We start from the raw sequence: 25,684 nt of genomic DNA on the forward strand, positions 1-25,684 counted from the left end.
CAATAGTGCTGCCCCTTAATCTGCCCTTGCTGTTAACCTTTGGTTATAGAGTCCCTAGAGGAGGGAGCCAGGTGACTTAACCAATGGGGGAGTCAGCCGTGGGTAAAGGCCTGTCGCCCAGGGTCTTTTGGGAGCACATTCTACTCTTTGCTGTGTTCGGGATGCAAAGATCTGGCTGAGGCGGTGGGTACGGAGAAGAGATTATGAATTTGAAAGGCTGGAAGGATGAGGGAATCAAAATACATAAGTCCCAAGTCTGGGAGATGGGTGAAAACCCCGTCTTGCTTTAAGCTATGCCAAATTTAAATTCAGTCAAGTAATTCTGAGCTGGTGGGCAAAAAGGAGCTAAAGGAGCGGGGCCGAAGGTGAGGTCTGGATAATACCTGGGTCTGGGAGCCCTTGCCCTGAAGGAAAGTTATGAGAGACAGCCTCGTTGGTGTCCGCTCATCACCGGCCTCGGGGTAGGGGACGAGGGTGTCTTTGCTTCCCACGATGCCCGTTCCAGGGAGGGGCGAAAGCGGGGGTGGGGCAGATAGTTGGAATAGTCTCTTCTGGTCCTTGAAGACGTCGTCCCTTGGTGGAAGAGACTGGTTTCGGGGCACTCAACCTCCACTCTCAGGAAGACCGCCGTATTCAGGCGCAGAGGGGCCGCGCCATTTTCATTTCTTCCAGCGTCCGGTGCCCCAAGATATATGCTCATTTGGAAAAAAGGCACTTCGGTCCCCGGCGTTCTGAGGAAGGATTCCAGGCGCCCAGGGAGGCCTTTTCGCCCCTAAGGCCGTTAAGTTGTAGCTGCTTCAAAAAGGAATCTCAAATTTACCTTCCCAGGATCACAGGGCGGAAGCCAACCCGCTCCTTCCGCCGCCATCCGGAAATGCCTACAACTGAGGTAGAGAGACTTCCGGTACGCCTGCGCAGTAAACCGGGATCGCCATGGCTGCATCCTTGGCTGGGAAGAAGATTGTGTTTGTCACGGGGAACGCCAAGAAACTGGAGGAGGTGCTGGGAGGATGTGGGAGGCCGGCCAGGAGGTGGCTATAGTGGGGAGGGGATGGCACGTGGCCAGGCTGGCTGAGATAGGGCTGAGAAGGAGCTTCCAGGAGTAAGGAAGCACGCGGGAGGAGGCGCGGAGGGGGAAACGGAGAGTTGGACCTCGAGGGATGGGTCGTAGCCAGGTTTGTGGAAGGGATTGGACCGCGCGGGGTGGGACGACCGCGTGTGCAGAGTGGGGCTGCCCCCGGCACAGGGCTTGTGAGCTCAGGGGCTGTGGAAGCTAGAGTGGTGGAGTCCTTAGTACCTATCCAGAGGTCACTTATTGAGCTAGACCCCAAACCAGGATTTCCAACATCCTACTAGAGCTCATCCAGATCGTGCTGCTGGCCGGGGGTGGCAGGGGCCAGACAGGGCGTGGGACGGGCACCTAAACTGAGCCATCCACTTTCCACCATGGTCCAAAATGTCGTCAGCCTCTCCCATCCTCTTTTCACTTCTGTGAAATGGGGATGATGAGAGGGGGGGTGAAGGAGGCAGGCAGTGGATCCTGTAGTGCAGTGTTTCCCAGCCTTTTTGGCGCCAGGAACCAGTGCTCCTATGAGAATCTAATGCCTGATCATCTGAGATGGAGCTAAGGCTGTGATGCTAGAACTGGAGAGTGGCTGCAAATACAGATGAAACTTCACTAGCTCACCAGCTGCCCACCTCATGTTGTGCAGCCTGGTTCCTAACAGGCTACAACCCGTACTGGTCGGGGGCCTGTGCTGTAGTGTATCCTGTTGCTACCTACAGGGTCTTTGTGGCTACCTGTAAGAGGATTCTGAGGATTGTTGGAACGTCTTTGGCTGCAAATAATAGCGATATCAGGGAGCTCACATAAACCACCAGGTGACTCACGTGGAAGTATAATGTAATGGTTCCCCACCAGAATTGAGAAGTCTCTCGAGGGGCAGTCTTGTCCTTGCAGTTCTCGCTGGATGATCATCCCTTTTCCTGTTTGGGTCTTTGCTTCCTTTTCACCTAGTGAAGGAGGCAATGAGGCTTCTGCCAGACACTATCCCTGATTGGTCTTGCTTGGCTCAAGGGTTTTCCCTACTCCGTCAGCTGTGGCCAAGCAGGGTCCTATGTGGGGAATCAGGTTGATGCCCACTAGGTAGGTCTGAGGCAGACCAGTGGGGTGCAGTCATTTGGAGACCCTTCATTTGTCCACAGCAAAGGGGCTGATGGTATCCCTGTGCCAGGACAGGGTGATCTTTTCAGGAGTCAGAGCCCTATGCTGATAAAAGGTTTGAGATCCTGAGACCAGACCAGTTAAGCAGACAGATGGGTAGCTCCACCCTGAACAGAGCCCCATGCAGGATGGCGGTGACTCCAAAGCTGTTTCAGCCTCTAGCTGAGAACATGGCGCTCTCACATTTAAAAGAAGGGGCTGGAGTGGGTAGAGGAGGTTCACTAGAAGAAGTGGACTTGAAGCTGGGCTAGAACAGGGAGTCTTAACTCTTCATCATCTCATGGTACCTCATTGGCAGACTGATGAAGCCTATGGACTCTTTCTCAGGAAAATAGTTTTAAATATACAAAATAAAATAATGGAATTACAAAAGAAATCTATTGAAGTACAATTCTCTAAATACTGCAGATAGAAGAGTTTTAAAAATTGCAGATATTTATCATCAGTTACATCTACTTTAATATATTAAAGGATCCAATCTAGCAGTATGTATAATTATCATAATTTTAACATAATGAAGATTGTAAATGATATTTTGAGATATTAGCTATAATTGTAAGGGGATATGACAACATCTGATTTTAATAGGGTTAAAGGGTACGAGAATTGCTAATGCTAGTTTGGTTTGTTTTCTGTATTCACAGTTGAAAGGGATGCTAAATTTCAGCTAGGGGTATTTTTTCATACAAGTTCACAGGTCTCCTAGATTCCGGTTAACACCTAATAGAAAATTACTGACCTAGGATGATAGGTAGGGTTTCTGGGAGCATTGAGAAAGGAAAAGGGTGTTCTGGATGGGCAATTAGCATGAACAGAGACCTGAAGTAAGAGAGAGATGAGGGAGCATGAACAGAGATCTGCTGGGCTGGACCATGAAGGCTGGAGTGAGGCTCATGGGCCTGACTTGGTAAGCCTTAGTGAACTGGCAGGAGAGTTACCTGTTGAGAATGGTGGATGACAGCTGTGTGGTAATGGGGAATCATTAACAAATGGTGATAAATGTTCTTTCATTTTGGAACAGGTCATTCAGATTCTAGGAGATAAGTTTCCATGTACTTTGGTGGCACAGAAAATTGACCGTATGTCTCTCTTTTGTTTTATTTTTAAAAGATGGTTTGATTTCTCTGTCGTCTTGTGATCTGACTCTCTGTATGTCTGTTTCCCAATAAGTTCCGGAGTACCAGGGAGAGCCTGACGAAATTTCCATACAGAAGTGTCGGGAGGCAGCTCGCCAGGTGCTTGCTCTGCACGTGTCCTCTACTCACTTCACTTGTCCTGATGGCTTGGGATTCGTGCCTGCTAGGGATGCATGGAGAACCATAGAGTGAGCATAGTTGGTTGTGACTTCAAGGACCTGCCCAGGCCTAGCTAGTCTGGGGTCAGTTGGCCTTAGAATACTGCCTTTCTTTCTCAGCCTTTACTGCACAGTATCCCCCTAGACCATCACACACGTAATTCTCCCCAATACTCAGATACATAAATTTCCTCTCCTACATCTCCCCACACATACCCACTCCAGCACTCGTATCTATGGGGCTGAAAAAGCACTCTCTGAAGGATCGGATTGCTTGAGTATGAATTCCAGCTCTCCTGTGCTATGCCTGGAGCAGGCTTTACAACCTGCCAAGGCTTTGGTGTCCCTATCTTTAAAATGAAAATAAGAGATTAACAAGGGCTGTTCTTTGTAGCAGATGCACCTCTACCTGCAGTTGCTGCTGCAGATCCCAATTAGCTGTGGGCCTAGCCCAAACCTTGGTAGCTGGAGAATTCAGGGCTGCGGCAGGGCCTGTTGGTGGCAGGTCTCAGGGCTATATTTCCTTATGTTTCAGGTGCAAGGACCTGTACTGGTGGAGGACACCTGCCTGTGCTTCAATGCCCTCGGAGGCCTCCCTGGCCCCTATATGTGAGTGCTCCCCACCCCCTTGCAGGGCCCTTCTCACAAAACCACCTGAACTTGGGAATAATTGGTTATGTAATTAATAGCGAGAGTCATTCATTACCTTGGCATCGAAACCGATATTTCAGATTTCCTGAGGAAGGATTAGGGATTTGGGAAAAGTATGCCTTTCTTTTATAAAGTGTGAGAATGTGATTGTGTAAGTGGAGATGGGCAGGGGGAACCCAGCCATTGGAGAGGTACATTCATGGGCAGATCAGTTTCAGGAAAGAGGAAATAAATTAAGATCTGAAAATAGATTTCCTTAAAACTATCTAGTGTCCTAGACCCCCTCAGAAAGTCTTCGTGTATCTCTAGGATACAAATACCCCAATTTGAATGCCCCCTCCTAGGGTGGAGGGAAAATGCACAGCAGTGCTATTGCTGGGTCTTAGATATGTATATCTTTAACTTTTGGATTGCCAATTTGTTTGCCAAGACAGTAGTAGCACTCGTATACACTTACGCTTTCAGTATACATTGCTCCATATCCTCACCAGCACTGAGTGTTATGACTTTTTAATATTTTGCAATATGGAGAGTGTGAAATGTTATCACATACAGTGTTAATTGGTATTTCCCTAATTACCAGTTAGGTTGAGGCCTTCATTGAATTATTGATTCTTCTGTGCATTGCCTGTTTGCCTCCATTTCCTTTTTCCTATTGGATGATTTCTATTCATTTTGACATTGAGACATTCTTTATCATATCCCCTTGGCTGGTCCAGGGCTCTAATCCCTGGGGGGTGCAGCCCAAAAAAAGGTGGTCGGAAGATCCAATAACTTCTGTTGTTTGACTTGTCTTTATTTGCCTTGCAGAAAGTGGTTTCTGGAGAAGTTAAAGCCTGAAGGTATTATCCCCTTTATTTCTTTCTTTCGATTTGTTGGGAATTGAGAATTGGAGGTGGTCTAGGAGAAGGCCCTAACTAGTAATCAGAAACCTCAGGTTCCAGTTCCCACCATGGAGTCCCTGTCTAAGGGAGAGGCCCCAACTAGTAATCAGGATTCTCAGATTCCAACGCCTACCATGAAACCTCTGTTCACCCCAATTTTCCCATCTGTAACCTGCAGCTTACACTTTCCTAGACACCTGGCCCCAGGGAGCATTGAGATGTGGAAAAATGAATGGGAGGGGATGGTGAGAGCTGTGAGTTTGAGGGACAAAGGGACTGTAGTTGATTTTGACTGAAAGGACGCCTTACGTCATGACTGCTTTCCTGTCCTTGCCTCAGCCAGGGCCTGGCTTGGAGTTTGGGGGGCTGCCCCTCCTGGGCCCCAGTAGTGCCATACCTTGTCACCCGTAGTCACAGGCCAAAATGTTCCCTCTTTAGGTGCTCTTAAAAACATTTTATATTAATGAGCATTTCAAGCACATACAATAACACAATAGAATAATGAACCCCATGTCCCCATCAGCCAACTTCCAGGGTTATCAGCACAAAGCCTATCAAATAATATGTATAAACCCCCCAATTTAGCACATCCTCTTTAACCCAGGGCCTTGGAGTGGGGAGTGAGGGCTGGGGACTGGCCAGCACAGACTGTGCTGAGCTTTGCCTGCACCTTCCCACAGGTCTCCATCAACTCCTGGCAGGGTTTGAGGACAAGTCAGCCTATGCACTCTGCACATTCGCACTCAGCAGTGGGGATGCAAGTGAGCCTGTGCGCCTGTTCAGGGGCCGGACCTCGGTGCGTACCCACGCTGGTTCCCCTGCCTGCCACCAGAGGGCGCAGCGACCTGAGCTGCTGACCCAGGATCTAGGTAGTGGGGAGGGGGAGAGTTAGTTCCCAGGGCTTTGACCAGACTCGCCCCTGGGCACAACTAGAAGTGCTATAAATCCTGAAATCTGTTTGACACCTGAGGCTGGTGTTTCAGGGAAACTCGTGATGCCTCCCAACTGTTGAGGCCTGGGACACCAAGAGCTCTGTGTAGTATACCTTCTTGTGAAGCAGATGTAGAAACTGAAGGGGACAACTCCCAGAGCTGTAACTACAGCCCAGATTTCTCCAAAATTGAATCTTCTTATCCAGCTGCTAAGGCTATAGCTTCCCTGGAATATCTTACAGTCTTTCCAACTTTTCATGCTCAGATAGAATGTTACTTCTTCCCCCAACTCATTTGTTCCCGAGCTGCCCTTCAGTACCTCACACCTACCTTTCATTCTCTTAAGTTCAGCTGCTTCTCACAGGGTCCACACCACCCTCTGGGCCGGTCTACCCTCCTTCCCCAGCCCATCCATTCCCTCCTTGTGGCAGGAGTACACCTTCTGGCACATCACCCACTCCTGCTTTTTCCCTTTTTGCTCAGGATACAATCCAGGTTCACTGTAGCCTACAAAGCCCCACCCCAGAGGCTCCACCAGTGGTTGACCACAGATGTGTTTCCCTGCCTAGTTAGATTTCGTGTGTGTGTGTGGTAAAACAAATAAACAAACAAAAACACATAAAAATCATCATCTTCATCATTTTTAAGTGTGAAGTATAGTAGTGTTAACTATATACACACTGTTGTGCAACAAATCTCTAGAACTTTTCATTTTACAAAATTGAAACTATATCCATAAGACAATTCCCCTTCCCCCTTTTTCCTAGTGCCTGGTGACCACTATTCTGCTTTCTGTTTCTAAGAATTTGACAACTCAGACACTTTATATATTTTACCTACTATAGTAGCCTCAAGGATCATCCATGTTTAGCATATGATAGAATTTCATTAGTCTTTAAGGCTGAATAATATTCCATTGTATGTATGTGCTACATTTCTTTATCCGTATATCCACTGATAGGCATTTAGATGGCTTCTACATTTTGGCTTTGTAAGTAATGCTTCTATGAGCACGGATGTGCAAATATTTCCTTGAAATCCTGTTTTCAGTTCTTTTGGATATATACCCAGAAGTGGATTTGCTGGCTCATAATTGCCTGGTTAAACTTTTATTTTTATTTTTATTTTTCTTAATACCTACAGCACCTGGTCTTCTTAGGTGGTCCCCCATCCAAGTACTAACCAGGCCTGACCCTGCTTAGCTTCCAAGATCAGACAGGATCAGACATGTTCAGAGTGGCATGGCTGTAGGCCTGCTTAAACTTTTTAAAATGAGTTGCAGCCGTCTGCTACTTTCACAGAAATGTTCTCTCAAAAATCAGAAGTTTGAACAACTACAGGCCCTATTGATAGGGCCTGGTCACCACAGTCCCCACTTTTCCCCATTGTCTCCTCAGCTTTAGACACTTGACACACTTTGTTGTTTCCTAGCCCCCACTTTACCCAAGGCGGCTCTATTTCTTCACGTTCTGTTCTTACCTGAGCTCTCTGAACCCAACCACATTGTTTTTTCAGGAACACACATGCCACACCCTTCCCCATCTCAGGGCCTTGGCACCAGCTGTATCCTGCACCTGGAATGTTCTTGCCCCAGCCCCTTGTGCAGTCAGTGTCCCCTCCCTGAGGCCTTCTCTGAGCTCCCCATCCTGTTTTTGAGGCCAGCCCCCTTTATTCTGTTTATTCCTTTTAAGATACTTTGTGTTTGGTAATCATTAATTTATTTACTGGTTTGATGCCTGTGTTGTTAAGAGATTTATTCCGAGGGCAGGGTGAGGCCTACTGTGACCCCAGTGCTGAAAACACTACTTACCTCACTGTGGGTGTTCAAAAAATGTATTTTGTGGATGTGGCTCAGAGTAGTTTAGTAACTGGTCTCAGTCACACAGCTCCCTACTAGCAGAGCAGAATTTGCCTTTGGTCTGAATGACTTGGCATTTGTGTGGCTAATCCCCACCCTCTGCTCCCTCTCCTACATTTTTTAAATTAGCTTTTGTTTTTCTTTTTCTTCTCTTTTTTTCCCCCCTTTTTGCTTTCATGGCAACAGAACATTTCATGACAGTGGACTACAGTTGGTTCTCTTTGTAACATTTTCCTATTGGAATTTGCCTGTCACAGCCAGTATTTTTTGTACTCGTTTGTATGTTGAACATTGTGCTAAGTAATTTCTAGTACGTTATTTCATGTAATTGTTAGACTCTCCCTTGCATTTTGAGAAATGCAGTAATAGTAGCAGACATAGGGCTTTGTCTGCAAAGCTCAGGGCCCTCAACTTCCTATTAGCAGAAAATGTTTTCTGTCAGTTTCTCACAATTGACTTTTCAGTAGGTCACACTTTGTCAAAAGTATAGAGATGGAGGGTGACCCCAGGGATATCTAGTATATGGTTCCTTCATATGGGAGGGGAAAGCTGTCCTGCTGTGCATTTTGTTTGTGTTTAGCAAACGTTTGCAGGCACTGTGGACCCCTTGAAGCCATATTTTGAGTAAATAGGGTTTAACCAAATTCATAAACTAAACTTAAACTGGCCACTGTTCTCCAAGCTCAGTGACACACCTGTTCTCCTTTCTTCTGACAGGGCCAGATTGTGGTACCCCGAGGCTGCCGAGACTTTGGCTGGGACCCTTGCTTTCAGCCTGATGGATATGAGCAGACGTAAGGAACCCAGTTTCTTCCTGGAGTGTGGGGTTGGGCTAGCTGTGGTCTGCACTGGGTCAGCACCTTGCTCAAGTCCAGGCATGAGAATACAGGTGGAGGCAGGCTCTGAGGGTGCTGTTGCAGCTGAATGCAGCTCAGTGGGGGTGGACGCAAGGAATCTGGGTGGCTTAGTCCACAGTGGGGGAGGCAGCCAGGTGTAGCTGGGAGTCTTGGGCTTGGGTTCCAGCTCACTGCAAAGCAGCTATATGACTTCAGTGGCTTCCCCTCTCTGACCTTGGCTTGTCATGTATATACCTGATAGTTTTGTGGGATGATCTTCCCACTCCCCCATCTAATTTGGGAAAATGCTAACACTTTTGTAGCCTTTAGTGGGTACCACATTAAACCCCCACAGTGCCAAGTGTTATCAGTATTTCACACTAACCCCCCCCCCACACACACACACATTTACACAGAACATGTTGACCATTACTGGAGTCAGGTTTTCCAAGCCAGAGAGACCCTTAGGGAGTGTGGCCTGAGGCCTCACAATAGCTGGACAGAGCTGAGGACAACATGAAAGATCACTGTCCAAGAATGCTCTATGATGACAGAAATGTTCTACATCTGTGCTGCCCAATCTGGAGCAATAAGCCACATGTGGCTGTGGAGCATTTAAAATGCGGTTAGGGCAACTGAGGAACTTAAATTCTTTTTATTAAGTTATGATCAATTTAAATTTAAATGGCCATATGTGGTTAGTGGCCACGTACTGGATCCGAAGCCCACCACTGAGGTGTGGGAGTCTCACTTCACTGGAGTCCTGGCATGGGATACAGGCCACTATCTGTCCCATGTCGTTTCTCCACAGTGTATTAGGGGAGTCTGCTGCATTTGCTCTGTCAGGCCCTACTGCTTTCTGTCAACAGATGACAAAGCTGATCAAACACGCAGCTTGTCCTCCTATTCCTGGCTTCCCTTAGTTATTTTGGATACACTGGAGCAAGTTTAATATCCTTCAATATGGGTTTCTACCTGTAGGGACAGTTAAAATTAATTGATTTTTAAGAAATTAATTCTGGCTGCCAGGAGCTGGTATCCCCGCTACCCTTTCCTGGGGACTTCTTGAGCTTTGGGCTCTGGGATGGAGTGGGGGTGCACAACCTCTTTGATCTGGGTTCCCTCTTCTCTGAGCTGCTGCTATTGCCTTTTAGGTATGCAGAAATGCCCAAAGCTGAGAAGAATGCCATCTCTCATCGTTTCCGGGCCCTGCATGAGCTGCAGGAATACTTTGGCAGCCTGACTCCCCCTGGGGCTGCTGATTAGTGCGCTGGCCAGGAATCTGGGGAGGGCTAGCCTGAAACTTCCCCCTTCGGGCAGGCAGCCCTCCAAGGACGTCAGTTCAGTGTTACCACTTCCTGGGAGTGTCTAGAGTTGACAGCCTCACCAGACCAGCCTCACAGGTCTGGAGGAGCAGCTGGCTCTTTTTAGAGAAACTTTGGGTAAAGGACACCATTCTCTTGCCCTTGAGGATTTGGTGGTCTCTCCTGTAGCCTCCAGGCCTGGGATCTTGAAAGGACCTTGGGTATTAAACTAGCCTTGGCAGGACTGAGGATTTGGGAAAGAACCACACAAACCATCTTAGCGTTTTAAAATACGGCCAATAAAAGTTCTGGAAGGTACTCCAAAATAAACTAGATGTATCTGCTTTGAAACCTACCCTGGGCAGGTGTCTGTCTCCTGAGTCCCCTTTGGCAGGAGCAGCACTGTGTCCAGGGTGTTCCCGTGCTTTTGCTAGCTGGAGTGTTAAATCTTTCCTTTCATTCAAGTCTCAGATCGTGGGCTGAACTTTTCCATGCCAGGTCCATGCTGCCTACCCACCTGTGAGTGATGCCACTGCCCAGCTGGTCTCCACGGTGTTTCCTCAATTGAGGGTGGGTCATGTTTCTGCTTGTGCAGTTACACATTAGAACATTTCAAACACCGGCTTATGATTATAATGCCACGTTCATTTATATGGCAGGGACTGGAATGGAGTCCTTGACCCCAGTTGGGTTGACATGCTATGTTCATCCTGGGCCCTACAAGCCCCAGACCCTCACTGCACCCTGGTAAAGCCATTCTCTGAGAGGGATTTTGCCCTGGGGGGCTCCCTTGCTTTTCCTACCGTGTTTCTTCAGTGAGGAGGAGGTGTCCTCACCAAACAATACCAACCCTGAGGACGTTCAGAAAAGCTTGTTGTGTGCAGCAGGGGTTGGTGTCCTCAGTGCTGGTGGGTCACTCCCAGGCTTCTGCGTGCATGGGTAGCTAAGGAGAACGTCCCCTCTAGGCCCTCTTCCTCAGTCCTGGCAGCATGGCCTGGGCTTGGGTTTAACCCTTGTTTCTTCCCCTAAACTGCGTCAATACCAGTACACGTGGTAAGGACAGAACATCATTCCTTGGCTCCCCAGCTGGGTCATTTCTCTAGGAAGCACTGGCAGCCAAGCCTATACCGAGTTGTCTCCTTGGTGATGGATGGGTGATATCTGTCTGGGACTGACATAGATTGCTAGGGATCTGCCTGATCCTGTCCTGGTGATTCTGGACATGATCCCACCCGTAGGGAATACCCAGGCTACTTACTGGGCAGGGGACCCCAAAAATTTACATGCCCCATGGGTGGGTTAGGGTGGGTACATGCAATTTGGGGCAGGGCAGCCCTCTGTTTGCTACTCAGCTCCTTCCCCAGAGTTCTGTCCTGGATAAACAATACACTTTGTCCCCCTTTTTACCTTTAGCTACTCATCCCCACAAACGGCACTGCTAGGTCTGGATTGCACTCCAGTCTCCACTCTGAGCCCTATCAGTACACGAGGGCTCCCCTCTCTCCCACTCCACCGTCCATTCAGCCTTCTGGTTTTTGCCAGTCTACCAAGAAGAAGGTGCCGTCTCAACTGCTGGATTGCATTTCTCAGATTACTGAAGGGTTCGAGCATCTCTTTCCATCTCTATTATTGTTTTGGGCCCCCCCCTTCCCCTGTTTAGCCTTTGTCTCTTTTCTGTCGGTCACTGTCTTTGTGTTGGTTTGCAGCCGCAGTATCTGCAGGCCTGTGAAGTAGTGGATCTTCCTCTGGGGTACCCTCCGGATGTAATGAGTAGGTGGGTACGAGGCCTATGGGTAGCAGGGACCAGGTATGGGCAGGTCTGGTGCTGGAGGAAAGGTCAAAGAATCCTTTGCATATCTAGATATTGGTCTTTTTCTGGTTTTAGACGTAGCAGATGTCTTCTGCTTCTTTCTGTGGTGTATTTTTCAAGACAAAGTCCTATAAGGTGATGTGTTGGGGTGTCTGAGTCAGGTGCTCTGCTTACCACTGCTGCTGCTCCCAGGTACATATGGGAGTGGGGGATGGGTAGGGGGGCACTCCTCTGAGTCTCAGATCTGTAGTACCTGCTGCCAACTGTCATGGACCCTAGCCAATCACCAAATGACCAAGCCAGAAACATGGTACCTTCTCCCCTCCATCAAATCAATCCCCACATCCTGTGATCTGGTTTCTTCCACTTCCCTCCATCCACACTAGTACTGCTGTGGTACAGGGTGCAGCCCTTGCCCACCCCAGACCCCCTACATATAAATTCTAGAATCCAAACTGCTGCTCTTACCCATACGCACGCCTGTTTTCAGTTTGCAGTCAGGCTGCTCTGCAACTGCCTCTGGGAATCGGCCCTTTGCTGTCAGCCCTGCTGCTCTCTCCGTACCAGCCACACTCGTCACTGGACCCAAGCCCTCTGCTCAGGGCCCTCGTACACGTTATTTCCAGAACACTTCCTCTACAGGTTCCTGGCAGCCTCCTGGATCTTCCACATTTCCCAGTTGTGCCAGCACCCACTGTGTGGACTTGGAGGTGACACCCCACAGATGGTACTCAACAAACATCGGTCCCTTTCATTCCCGTGCCCCAGGGCCCTAAGAAGTGGCTTTTGGAGGCTGGGATGGGGCAAACCCACAGGAATGGAGGTGGACAAATGGAAGCACAGAAACAGGAGCTTTATTTTCTAATATGCACACAGCAAGTTCCTTACACAATCAAGGAAATAGTTTCTTTCAGGCATCTGATTGACTCTTTTATCAAAAGAAAATCCGTTCTGCTTAGTCCCACCCTGGGTAGAAGCTGACCTGAGCAGTGTTCTTGACCCAAAGCAAAAGGCTAATGGAGAAGTGTAGGCATACACCACAGAACCCCCAAAATGACCAAATGCCCTAGGCCTTTTGGGACAGCTGTGAGGGGGCACAGCATACAGCAACACCCCGAATGACACTCATACCTCCCCACACAAAGAGCCAGCCTAGGAACTCCCAGGAGACAGGCAAAGGTGGTGTAGCCAGAGCCTGCCAGTCAGGCTCAGTGCTCAGCATCCATGGCGTCCAAGTATTTAGCTTCAATGATTCGGGGCAGCAGCTTATAGCTGGAGGAGAGGTGAAATAGGCAGGAAGGTGAAGATGAGTATTAATCAGGGAGAAGGCAGGAGGTACCCGCCCCAGCCCCTCTACTCTCCCACCCAGCTGGCCCCACTTGCATGCAGTCCACCCTCTCATACCGGATGGGGATCATGGCAATCATGATGAGGGGAAAGATCATCTTCATGTAGGGCAGGGGGCTCATGCCAAAGGCACAGAGTAGCAGCAGCTGCAGTATCTGCAGGCCTGTGAAGTAGTGGATCTTCCTCTGGGGTACCCTCCGGATGTAATGAGTAGGTGGGTACGAGGCCTATGGGTAGCAGGGACCAGGTATGGGCAGGTCTGGTGCTGCCATATCTACCACCCACAACCCTCACTCGGGGCCAGACCCTCACCTGGTCCTTGAACAGCAGGGCCAAGCGCTCAAAGAGCTGGTTGGCGTCAATGGAGGTGAGGGCGATGTAGAGGAAGAGGCCATAGAGCACAGGCTTGGGGATCCACTGCAGTGGGACAGGCAACAGCAGGAGAGAGAAGCCTACCAGGATGCTGGCGCCCAGGGTGGTCAGCCGCGTCTCCTTCACGTTCACAATCCTGCGTGGTCCCAGAGCACAGGATCACCTGCAGCCCTGGTCCACAGGGCACCCCCACCTCGGGTCATGCATTGTTCCCAGGGCCACATCCCTCCCTAGGTCACATATGACCCAGGGCTATCCCACCTCAGGGTCCACATGACTCTTGTCTCAGGTTTCAAGGCAGGCTCTCACACTCACGTCTCATAAATGTGCCCGTTCTCCACACGCTCCTCCACATGAGCCAGTGCCCGAACGTGCAATGGGGAGTGGGGGTAGGCGGCATGGATCCAGGGCATCCCAAACAGAGACAGCCCCATGTTGATGACGGCAATGAGCAGGAGGTCCCAGTGGTAGGCTGTGCCCTTCACCAGTCTGCAGCAGAGACAGGGGCACATGTAGAAACCCACTGGTCCCTTGGAGGGTGAGGTACCCTGTTCCGCCCTCCCTACCCAGACCTACGAACCTGTTCTCTGGTGCATTAGCCAAGGCAGCCACCAGGTTCTGCTCAATGAAGAAGAGCATGGAGAGCAAGAATCCCAGGCCCATGGCACTGCTGATGGCTTTCAGGGACAGCGAGTGCATCTCAGCTATCTTAAACAGGTTCTCCCTGGGGTTGTAGCGGAACTTGCTCACTGCAGCAGGATACAGACCCCTGCTCTAGTCTGCATCCCCATGGGAATACCCCACCCCAACCTCAGCCTGGTCCACTTCCAACTCACTCTTAATTTCCCGGAATCCATAGGAGCAGATGAGGGAGAAGGTGAGCACGGAGATGGGCAGGGCACAATCTGACAGGATCTCCCGCATGTAAGGGTGCAGGTAGGGGCTGGTGATGCAGGGGGCATTATCAGTGTGGCCTGGGAACTTATGCCCACTTCCTCTCACCCCTAGCTGCCCCCTTACCTCTTCTTGAACTGGTAGAGGGTATAGCTCAGCCAGAGTGTACCCAGCATGATAAGGAGGCTGAGCACAGCCGTTTCCCGGCTTGCGTGATAGCTGGGATGGCCGCTCATTGAGGCCAGCCCCTGCGGGCTAGCCAGGAGGCTGGTGTTGAGGGCGCTGTGGAAGCTGGTGTTGAGGCTGGCGCCAAGGCCCAGCAGGCTCTTCAATGGAGTGCGATCTGCGCTGTAGCTCCAAAGGCTGTCACTATAGTAGTACTTCTGGAAGACTGGACACAGGCCAACAGGCCTCAGCCATCTGGGTTCTGGGAGACTGAGGCCCAGCTTACTCCTGGATGTGGGGCGGAGGGGCCTTGAGGGGAGAAGGGGCATCTGGGAGGAGAAGTGGGAGGAAGCTGGCCTTCCCCCACTGAGGGAGGTCTGTACTGTCAGCCAGGACCCTACTGACCTGTATGTCCACCCACCATCACCTTCTGCTGTTGTCCCTCTGGTCTCTGACAGCTCATCACCCTCTGGTCCTGCCTGGGGCAGCTATGTCACTTGCTATCATATGGGCCTACTGCTCTCATCTGCCAGTCACGGCTCCCTAGAGCACCCTGGACCATGGGAGCAACTATAGCTTGCATGCTGCTTGGCTGCCCCCACCACAGCCTAAAGTCCCCCACCTTAACTCAGCTCCCTCTGCAGCAAGTGGCCACCGACTAGACACTCACTTTTGACCATGCCCTTAACAGCATCGAGCACGAATGTGATGGAAATGAACAAGGCGATGATCTCTTCTGTTGACCTGTCAGGAGATAATGTACCTTGTAAGACAAGGGTGAGCTGTTGAAGAGGGGAGGCTTCTCTGAGCCTTGGCATGGCCCCCGCCCTTCCTGCCATAAAAAGGACCAGTCTTTTTCCTGGGGGCTTTCCCCTGGGGGCACCCCATTCCTCTAGGGTTACAGGGCCTCAGAGGCTAGCATACAGGCTGACCCAAATTCCCAGCCTTGGTGTCCCTCCTGCTCGAGGGTCCCAGCAGTTAAGGAAAAGCCCTGTCACCTCTTGAAGAGACTCATGATCAGGCTGAGGTTGAAGAAGGCATAAAGTGCAAGGAAGAAACTGTTCCACAGGCCCGTCCACGCATAGAAGGTGCTAAAGTCCAGATTGTAGTCATCACAGATGCCGCGGATCACTGCAGGTAGCGGGACAGGTGGACGGTCAGGGCCAGGCTGGGGCCAGAGACTAGGCACCGTCTCCCCGCCATAACCCCCACTGTACCATGGGTATAGAGAGCCAGGGGTGCAGTTGTCAGCAGCACCACCAGCGGCTGCCCGGAGAACAGTGCATATAAGAGGCCTCCGATGCTCTGCCCAGCCATGGTCTTCTGCACACCTGAGGAAGTAGGGTGGTCAGGCAGGTACCACAGCCTTGGGCCCCACCCAGCACACCCTACTGACCTCCAGCTCCCAGCCCCTCACCAATGGCCCCATCCGTGTTCTCATCGTTGAGGGACCCAAAAGCGATCGTGGGCAGGAGGCAGGCAAAGTAGAGGAACAGGGTGGTGGTGATGTACTTGCCCACAGCCTTGTTTTTCCCAATAATGCCTAGGAATGGAGGAAAGGATGGAGAGTGTCTTGGGGCTGCTGGACAGACATATGTGTTGTCCTGAGCTGAGCCACAGGCAGATCTCCAGGACTGTGGGGCAACGTACCGTCGGTGAAGTCCAGTGGGTATACAGGGAACCTGCGAGCGATGTCCTCCCAGATGCCCTTCCCCACAGGGAGAAGGTCCTTGAGCTGCAGGGGCTGAGACAGGGGTACCTGTTAGCTCTGCAACCCATGCCCAGTGCTGATCCCCCAGGCCCACCTTGACCCCATACCTGGTGATGTCTTTGGATGCTGACACAGCTCTTTCTGTGGGAGGTTGGACCCTGGTTCGCCACAGTGAGCAGTTGTCTCTGATGTACCAGGGCCTCCTTAAATTCTTCCACTGTGCGGGTCTTTAGGAGCTTCTGGCGGAATGTGATGTCCAAGAACATGGTGGCAAACGTGCGCCCCACCTCCGTCGCAGTCTTGGTACTTTTCTAGGGGTGGGAGGTGGGGGAATCACACCTGCAGCCCCTGCAGAGCAGAGGGCACCCTGCCCTGCCCTTGGCGAGCATGGATGTTCCCAAGCACGTGGTAGGCACTCTCTCTCTCTGAACTGACGGCAAGTTTTGTTCCCCAAAATTCAAGCATAAGTGGACCCTGCCACAATTTCCACCAAGTTGGCAAATCACTAGAACTACCATCAATCTAGAATTTTTCTAAACTCATGAGTTCTTGTAAACTCAGGTATTAGCCTTGTCCTAAGTGACACAAATCTACGTAATCATAGATAATGAAATCACAGTGACAAAAAATGTTCACCCAGCTATGTTTCACCAGTGGCGTTTTCACTGTCTGCTGGTTTATCTGATTTTCAGAGGTGTTCCAGGCCCATTGAGCCTTCTGACTCTTGCCTGGCCAAGGTCAACCCTGTCCATGAACTCAGTGTCCAGCCTCTACCACAGCAACCTCTCACCTCCCTAAATTATGTCCACTGGGGGCAGTGTCCACCCCTTCATGCTGCCCAAAGTGATAGTCCCAGGACTACACTTCGCACTATGCTTTTCTGTTATCTTTAGAACAGGCTTGTTCTCCCAACAAGCCAGGTGTAGGCTGGTTGAGCTGTCCCAAGGCACCAGTCTAAGCTACTCCGCCCTCCGGGTACTGCTTCTTTCACTGTCATGGCCACTTCGCCTGCTGTCACTCCATCTGACCCAGGACTTGCCCACTGCCCTAAATGCCCTTCCTCTCTCGCTAGCACACTAACATTTGAGGAGGTTCACCACGTTTATGACATCCCAGTGAGATACATTCCCTTCAGTACCCCTTTTGCCTAGAGAAAGCTTGGGCAAGGGGACCATGCCAAGCTCTAAGTTTGCACCAGAAGCAGGGGCAGAATCAGCAAGAAGCTACTAGAAGCTTAAGCACTCTTGGGTACCCTACCCATTTTTTATTCATGATTTTTAAATCCTTTTCCTTAAAAGAGTCCCTAAATTATATCAGCTTAAGCCCCTACAAAAGTGACATGTCCCTGACCAGGGGATGAATGACCCAGGAATGAATAGGGAATCCTTGGCCAGCAAATTATAGTTGGCCAACTAGAAGGATTAGGTTGGGGCAGGCCAAATATTTGAATAATAATTTTTAAAAAATATCTCTTTTCAGTCAGGAAGGAAATAATAATCTTTCGGACAACCTCTGGGGAAGTTAGGGCTTGATGAGGACCTAGCAAGGATGCTTCAGAGACACCAAGGAAGGCAGAGACGAAGGGACAGGGTAAGAACGAGACCTTCAGAGGCCAGGACTGTGGGGTCTTCCAACACATGGAAGAGATGACCCCAAGAAGATAGCAAGATAACCTAAACCCCCCTGCCCCGACCTGGAAGTGGAGCCACCAAGTCCCCTCCTCACCATCTTGGGTGGGGCCAGCACCAGGATGACAAATCGCACCTCACAGGAATTCTCCCCCCAGTTCTGCGGGCGATCCAGGCGGCTGATGCACACGTGCCGCTTCAGTAAGGACTTGGAGGTACAGCTGACAGGGATAGGGGAGGGCACATAGCACAAAGTTGCCACCCTTGGTGGGGAGAGCCCACCTAGAGTACTCAACTTTGATTCCCAGTGACTTAGGGAGGAGAAAAAAAAAATACCAAATGGGATAGAGTGCTCACACCGTCTCCCTCCAAACTGGGTAGGTCAGCCTCTGCATGGGCATGGGATACCTAGCTTCAAGGTGACATATAGGCAGTCCAAATGTGGTGGCCTGACAACTCACATGATGCAGAGCCATGATTGCTGGTACTGCACCCCTGTGACGGTGGCAGTAACTCCTTGGATGGTATCCGACAGCAGGTGGGCTAAGGACAGGGTGGAAGCTGTTAGCCTAGCCCCCTCCCTGATCTCCCTACCCAGGAGGGGAGGTGGGCCTTACCTTTACCCTCCATGGGGGTCCCGGCATCAGTGAAGAGCATGGCCATGAGCAAGTCCAAGTTGCAGTCAGGCTCAATGTTGTCAGGGTCATGGACTAAGCAGAGTATCATGGCCCGCAGCACATCATCCAGTGAGGTGGCTGTCTCATTCAGAATGATGCTGGCCCGTGCCAGGAAGCCATCTAGGTCCCGGTGCGCTCGGATCTCTTCCCTGAAGTCTTTTATCTTCAGGTACTGAGGGGACCCCACACAAACCCATGAGTGAGACCTGTTGTCACTGCCTGGGCCTCTCCTCTGTGGTGGCCCCTGGTTGCCCCTGCCTACCAGGACCAACATCCCCTTCCAGGAGGCATAGCCCCAGAAGATTGGCCTTGGGCTAGTATGAGATCCCTGTGTAGTTCAAGAGGGGAGCAGTGTGAGCTATCTCAGGAAAGCAGTCACCTCTACCCACAGCTAGTGGTCCAGGACTGAATGTCTCCCATCCTGCAGATGGGCCACTCACCTTTCGGGAGGTGTGGAGGAGCCCGCAGCCATCAGGCAATTCATTCTCAGCTAGAGAAAAGGGAGAGGGCTCAGGGTGCCAGCCTGCCTCTTCAGGTCTCTCTTGGCGGAGTGGGGCCACACCTGCCCAGTGCCCAGTCCCCTGCCCTCCCCCTAGCCTATCCCCGCTACAACCCCCATACCAGCCTGGGTGGGCTGCACCTTGAGGTTGACGTTGACAAAAAAACGGATGCTCTCGCCAGACACAATGGAGGAGTTGACCGTGTCGAAGGCCTCTTCCCCCAGGCTCTCATCATGGGTTTCAGAGGCATCATCCGTGTCACACTTGAAATAGCCTGGAGACCCAACCACCACCAAGAGAGAACCCCCCAAGAGGGCCTGGCCATCAGCACTACAGCCCAGGAGGGATTTCAAGCCCAAGGAGTGGGGATCCTGCACTGTCCCACTTGATGCACTCAGTGAGTGGTCAGGGAGGGTTCAGGTAGGCCAGGAAGGCAGCCTCAGGCCCAGGTAGGCAGCGTATATAGTCCTGGCCCCGCCCCCTTCAGAGTGTGGCATCTAGCCAGTTGCCCCCACCCAACAACTTTCTCCAACATTCTTCAGCTGCAGGAACCAGGGCCTTGCACTGTTGTGACCTATGCATATCCTTTGGGTAGAGAAAAATTTGTTCATTCCACAAACTTTAGGCCAGGAACGTGGTGCAATGATGTGGTTAGGACTGCCTGACCCCTGCCTTCCCAGAACCTCCATATTACAGAACCCAGACCTGCCCGGCTACCCAGATGGGATCCATGGGAAGCCAGAGGCACTGCAGTATCTAGAACCACTCCCTCCCCCACCTCATTGGCATAGGGTCTTAGAGCACCTCCTCCTGAGGAGGGCCTGTGGACAAAGCATCAAAGCTGAGACCTGATTCGGACATCAAACAAGGCCCAGGAAGCAGGAGAGCAAAATAGAGCCAGGGACTGACAGGCTGTGGAACAAGCAGGAGGCCACATCTCAGCCCATTCCCCATCGTGCCCCTCCCCCATGTTGGGAAAGGGGTATATCATAGCACTTTGAGATTCCCAGAACCCAGAGCCTGCTGCCCTTGGTCTACCTCTCGGTTTCTATAACTGCTCCACAGCATAGGCGCCCTCCTTGTGAGATGCAAATGCACCGATCCTCCCCAAACCTTGCTGAGGCTCCCATGTGATCATCTGGGATCATAGTCTAAGCCAGCTCTTCTACCTCTGTCCTGACTCCCGACCCCTCAGACTCAGTCCCACTCCCCTCCTTGATCTCCCACTCCTTAGGCTAATCAGCCAGCACCCCTAGCATGCCGGTTCCTGTCTTCTTAGTGGAGCGCCCAGAGAGCCTTCTTCAAGGCTCACAGAACCCTTCCTCTTCTGGCAAGTCTTCCTAGGACCCTGCCCCACTCTTGGCCCAGTTGGCACCTCTTCCTATGGGTCCCCTATGGTTCACCACTTGTTAGTGATCCCAGGAAAGGGGACTTTGTACCCCAGACCCTATTAATGCCTAACACCTGTGCAGGGACAGGGACAGGTCAGCAGCATGCCTACACCTGCCAGGCAATGACTCACTGTGACTCACTTCCATTCCCGCCTGCCAGTTTCCTCTGCACATCCCAGGCCCTGTTCCCACCATGTCCTCCTGTGCTCAGCCTGAGTCCTTTCTGGGCAGGAGTTGCCAGGCTTCCACTATCCCCAGGTCTGCACTGCACTCAGAGCCCAGAGCAGAGCTATTAGGTCAAAAGATGTCCTTCCCACGTACGTCATGGAGCTCATATCCACAAAAAAACTCCTTTCTTCCCAATTCCAGGCCTGCTTTGCTTAGACATCCTGGTTCTCCAGCCCCAACCTGCCCCAGCCCCCTTGTGACCCCACTAACACCCACTATTCCCCCACACTGCCCCTCACACTTCCCCTTTCTCCTCTACCCTGGGCTCTCCCTAGGACCTGCCCAGCTGACACTATCGGGTCCCTGCAAGGCTCCTGGAATGCCATGTCCCCTCTTCCATCTTTTAACCCAGCCACATACCTAACCTACCAGCAGCCTGGCACATGCATTCATCATGCCCTGGGGACCCTGGATAAGAGCACATCCCCATTCTATCCACTGTTCCACTAAATCCCCCTCTCATGGTCAGGCCAGTTCCGGCACAGGAGAGGCAGCACAAAGCCAGCCCAGAGACAGGAGGAAGGGAAGGTTAGACTGGAAAAAACAGGGAATGCAGAAGCAGAGTTATGTTTCTTTAGAGAGACAATGGCAGCCCCACCCTCACAGGGCTGGGCGGGGACTCAGATGTGGGCATCCATAATACTTGGCCTAAGCCTGGTCAGATAACCAGGGCATTGTAAAATGAACCATGGGAAAATCATGGTCCATATATATAGCCCAGGAGAGGGAGTAGCCTGCCCTCCCAGGCAGGGGCACCGGACCACCAGAGACCTGCCAATGTCTACGGCAGTGTCAGCTAGCTGTCTCTCTGACCACACCACAACCTGGAGGGTAGGATCCAAAGTCATTCCAGAACCAGCAAAGGTCCAGAGACAAGTGGTCAATGCCATGTGCACCCACGTAGATGGATTAGGTCCCCAAGAGGCTTTTGATCAAGGAGCTGGCTCTGTACACACACCCAAACCTGAAAGGTACTCACCTGCATCCTCAAAGAACCCACACTGCGACATACTAGAGTTATCTGCAAGGGAAACCGAAGAACTGTTACCAGCTCAATGGACCAGCTCTGGACAGTCTCCCCTGCTTCATCTGCTCTCCGCCCCACACCAACCCTGTGATTTTTTCTAACCCTTCCCCGACATCCAATCCTGGCCAACCTCAGAGAAAAAGGAGAGGGTGGGGTGGGAGGGGTGGCAGGGGAGATTACAGTACTAGGGAGGGCCCTCTTGAGGAGCCAGAGAAAGCCAAGCCTGTTATTCTTCAGCTCACCTACTAAGTGCTGCCTAGGTGGGAAGGCAGAGGGGAGAATAATTAACAGTACCCTGTAAAGTAAAGCAGCTTGTGCTGATTGCAGAACCCTCCTGCCAAGGCTGGAGGTAGGAGGCCTCCTCCAATCTCTTCTCGGGCGGTTTCGCTCTCTCATTGCCCTTTCGCTGCCAAGCCCAGAACTTGGGTTGGGACCCTCCTCCCTGCACATTGCTCCTCTCACTCGCACGTCGTTGCTGTTGGCCATCAACACCCATCACACGTGCAGCCGCCCCAAACACGCGAGTGCTACACTCGGGCGGACCAGCAACGGCTTCCTCCCCTCTGCGCCACCCACGTCCCGGGCCTCCTGGGAGGCGGAGCCGTTGGTCCACAAGGAGAATGGGAGGGGGGAGCTGTGCGCGCTCCCCTTGCCGGGCCCCGGATGGTCCTGGCTGTTTGTGCCGCGCTGTGCTAGGAAGGAAGCCACAGGTGGGGCCGCGTGAACGAGAAGAAAGAGCCTCTAGGCTCGGAGACCCTGGGGGTCGTAGGGCAGGATGCGGACCAATGCGCGGGGCTGGAGTCCCGGCTGCATCCAGAGGGGCGGGGCGGGGCCAGTAATGCTAGCACCCGAGGCCACGGAGATGGGCAGAAGACCAGGGTGACTAGGATGTGGAAGGGTGGGGATCAAGTGCACACCCTACTCCCATCCCGGGGCCCTATCAGCAGGTAAATGTCGTACAAACCCGGGGCTGGCCCTCAGGTGGCGGGCCGCGAGGGGGAGAATGCTACAGTTGCGCAGGGGACAGTCGGAGGCGCAGGGACCACTAAAAGTACGGAGGCTTCAGCACAGCGGGGAAAATGTAAAATGAAGCTTTTGGAGGCGGCAGCGTGCCTGGCTCTGAAGAGCTCGGTGCTCCAGGTGCTAGGGACCCCACAGCTCCGTCCCGTCCACTTCCAAGCCCCCCAGCCCTCCACCAGCTACCTCACTGGTTCAAAAACTTAAGAATTTCAAGACAGCGATGCAGAGAATTAATCGAGCGCGCAGTGCCCAGGACGTCGTCCCTGGACTTCCCTGCGCCACCCGCGTACCCACCCAGACTCCCACTCCGTCTCGACCGAACTCATCCCCAGACCCTCCCCCACGACCCTCTCGCCCGCGATGCCCCGGAGCCAGTGCAGGCAGCGGCATCCGCAGTCCTCCCAGTGCCGCGACAGCTTGGCGTCCTGCCAAGCACGCCTTCGCTGCGGACATCCGACGGCCTGTGTGCCGTGCCGGCGGGCTCCGGCACCCACTGCACAGCTGTAGATTAACACGCGCCTGGTGGATGCGGCTATGGCCCTGGCGATAGGCTGCGGGGCGGCTGCACATACGCGCGCACACCTGGGATCCTCACCCCGTGCTTCGGACCCCAAACTTGGAGTCTCGACCCAGCCAGTGGAGGAAGCTGGCGACACACACCCGCGCCGCGCCTGGGTCCTAATGCCGCTCAGACGCCCTGCCCGGGAGCGGGAAGCCATGCGTTCCAGGGCTGGGTGCCGCCCGTCCGCCCCGCGTCCTTACCCGCGGTCCTGACAACCCCAGGCGTTCGGTTCCTGCGAGCCCGTGCCGACTTAGGCGGAACGGGTAGACCCGGCTCCTTCTGGCCAGCGCTCCCGCCCAGGCGTCTCCGGGTTCGGGGCTGGGCGGGGCTGTGAAGTTTCTGGGAAGCAGCTCGTTGGGCCCAGGGACCCACAGAGTAAGGTCACTGCAGCAGGTTTAGGGGAGTGCTTCTTCGTCTTCGGATTTAAGTGTTCCGTGGGCCTCCGCCCCCTCTTCTCAGCAGGGGGGCGCCTGCACCGCCCAGCCCAACGCCTGCACCGCCCCCTCCTTTCAACCCGGTTGCTCAAGCGATAAACCTTTCTACTCCTCCTCCAGGAAGCGCGCCCGGACTAACTAGACCGGCCGGCGTGCCTTCCCTGGGGCTACGCCCTGGCCTGCGGAGCTCGCCTCCCTCCAGGCATGGCGGCGTCGAATTTGCTAGCGCCTCATGGATTCTCCCTTGGCCTCGTTGCATCCTGAGTCTTCTGGGTCAAGGTCTCGGCTCGCGCTTTTTTCCTTCCCAAGATTGCTGGGATTTCCTTCTCGGACAGGTGAGAGCCCAGGGACGCGCCTTCTCAGACTCCTAGTATTGTGGTAGTAGGAGTGAGAGGAGGAGGGGGGAAAGGGAGGGAAGAGAGGAGGAAAGAGAGAGCGCTAGCTAATATGTATGTGTAGGGAGAATGTGCGGCCAATCCAGCCCATGCGATGAACCCTGGCCGGACCTTCGGTGGCTTCTCAGCAAATGATTCCACAACCGTAGGGCCTTGGATTGACCCAAGACCTCCCCTATCCTCCCTGCAAGTGTTAATTCCGCATCCCTCCACACTGGCCATCCCATCCCATCTGGGAATGCCTAGGTTCTGCATCTGCCTTCCTTTGCCACTGACAGCTCCCAAACACCTGGGCCTTCCAATCCAACTGTTCCAGGAAGCTGTCCTGGATTTGAAGGGCTGCCTCTCATTTTCCTTACTCCCTCCTCCCTCATCTGAGGAAACAGAAGGTCACAGCCAAGGCCTCTCCCAGTGGTCTATAAACCTGACTCTTAGAGGAACTGACATGCCTCACCACAGCCTCCTGTACTCTGCGCGTGCTGCAATGTGAGGAGCTATTTGCTTTAGTCTTACTCACCACCTATCCTCTGTGGATCAGAGGTCAAGGGCAAAGGCATGTGCCCCAGGTCTCCTCACCTGTGCCCAACTGGGTTCTTACCAGGCAGGTGTTTTAGGAATCCAGATGTAAGTACATCATTCCTCTCAGTCCCTGCCTTGGGGCGGGGAAGGGGGGCGGTGTCTCATTTCACTGGGCTGTGGACACAACCATGAATGCTGGGTTCCACAAATCACTTATGGCTTTACAGTATCTTGTTAAAAAAACAAAATCCAAAAGACTCCCTTGAACTCCTGGATCCAAGTACCATCCAATTCTTCAGCTGCACTTCAGAGCAAATTTCTTGAGTTCTCTCTGTTCCTCTGTCTCAACACCCTCTCCCTGCTTCTCTTACACCCACTCATACCCATCTCTTATCCTCACCACTCCACTGAAATTTTTTTTTGTCAAGGTCACCCTCTGTCAACTTTCTTGCCAGCCCCTCCCCCACCCCAGCAGCACCCAGCACCATTAGTATTTCCTTTTTCTTGCAACATTTACTTCTCACCTTCCCACTTCCACTGACCTAGCCTGGCTACTCTGATTCTTTCCCTTAATCCATGTCTCTCAACTAGCCACAGCTGACAGGTTACTGAGCTCCTGACTTCCTACTTACCCCCACTCCCCCCAACTTGGACGGCTAATAGGTAGTTCAAATGAAATTCAGGTAAAATAGAGCTCCATCTTCTTAGCTGCTCTGGACCTGGGTGTCACCCTGACTCATTTGTATCTGATTCGTGAGCAAATTTTATTGGGCTTAACTTCAAAATAAAGCACGGTTCTGCCCACTTGCATCTCCAGCCTGGTCCATCATCTGGGCCTCCTGACTTGCCCCCTTCCCCTAATCCATTTTCCGCCCCCAATGGCATCTAAGGGCACTTAGAAAAAAAAAAATCCAAACTCCCTGTTGTCGCCTAGGGGGATATAGGTTAGGGTAAGGGGTGCTGTACAATCTGGCCCCTGCCTATTTCCCACCTCATCCTATATCTCCTGCTCCCAGGGGAG

General features: G+C 52.2%; 2 protein-coding genes and 1 pseudogene across 10 annotated transcripts; 1 reads left to right on the forward strand and 2 right to left on the reverse strand.

Moving 5' to 3' along the window:
• The first annotated feature begins 869 nt into the window (after positions 1–869).
• ITPA (inosine triphosphatase) lies at positions 870–10,338 on the forward strand. 3 transcript variants are annotated; one of them, XM_036229597.1, is made up of 8 exons: positions 870–999; positions 3,246–3,303; positions 3,395–3,459; positions 4,054–4,127; positions 4,980–5,011; positions 5,734–5,849; positions 8,561–8,637; positions 9,834–10,338. In XM_036229597.1, the coding sequence occupies exons 1-8, from the start codon at positions 934–936 to the stop codon at positions 9,943–9,945; spliced, it is 600 nt and encodes a 199-aa protein (XP_036085490.1). In that variant the 5' UTR covers positions 870–933; the 3' UTR covers positions 9,946–10,338. The 3 variants fall into 3 exon arrangements, with proteins under 3 accessions (XP_036085490.1, XP_015997148.1, XP_015996915.1); XM_016141662.2 differs by lacking the exon at positions 870–999 and adding an exon at positions 1,044–1,175; XM_016141429.2 differs by lacking the exon at positions 870–999 and adding an exon at positions 1,209–3,131.
• LOC118610266 lies at positions 7,120–7,238 on the reverse strand (annotated as a pseudogene).
• Positions 10,339–12,627: 2,289 nt separating the features above from the next.
• SLC4A11 (solute carrier family 4 member 11) lies at positions 12,628–25,085 on the reverse strand. Of its 7 annotated transcripts, none has more exons than XM_016141108.2 (20): positions 23,516–24,797; positions 21,686–21,727; positions 19,209–19,361; positions 19,028–19,077; positions 18,528–18,759; positions 18,372–18,453; positions 18,008–18,131; positions 16,390–16,593; positions 16,222–16,315; positions 15,989–16,114; positions 15,789–15,902; positions 15,570–15,702; positions 15,242–15,315; positions 14,533–14,797; positions 14,349–14,455; positions 14,093–14,261; positions 13,828–14,001; positions 13,453–13,648; positions 13,198–13,367; positions 12,628–13,065 (listed from the first exon to the last, which is right to left on the reverse strand). In XM_016141108.2, exons 2-20 carry the CDS (start codon positions 21,714–21,716, stop codon positions 13,002–13,004), a joined length of 2,562 nt encoding a protein of 853 aa, XP_015996594.2. In that variant the 5' UTR covers positions 21,717–21,727; positions 23,516–24,797; the 3' UTR covers positions 12,628–13,001. The 7 variants fall into 7 exon arrangements, with proteins under 7 accessions (XP_015996594.2, XP_036085482.1, XP_015996428.2 ...); XM_036229589.1 differs by lacking the exon at positions 23,516–24,797 and adding an exon at positions 23,267–23,472 and having other exon boundaries at positions 12,631–13,065; positions 21,686–21,747; XM_016140942.2 differs by lacking the exon at positions 23,516–24,797 and adding an exon at positions 22,028–23,056 and having other exon boundaries at positions 12,631–13,065.
• Between the last annotated feature and the right edge of the window lie 599 nt (positions 25,086–25,684).

This window comes from Rousettus aegyptiacus, unplaced genomic scaffold (genome assembly GCF_014176215.1).
Source record: "Rousettus aegyptiacus isolate mRouAeg1 unplaced genomic scaffold, mRouAeg1.p scaffold_m13_p_12, whole genome shotgun sequence".
Classification (NCBI taxonomy): Eukaryota; Metazoa; Chordata; class Mammalia; order Chiroptera; family Pteropodidae; genus Rousettus; species Rousettus aegyptiacus.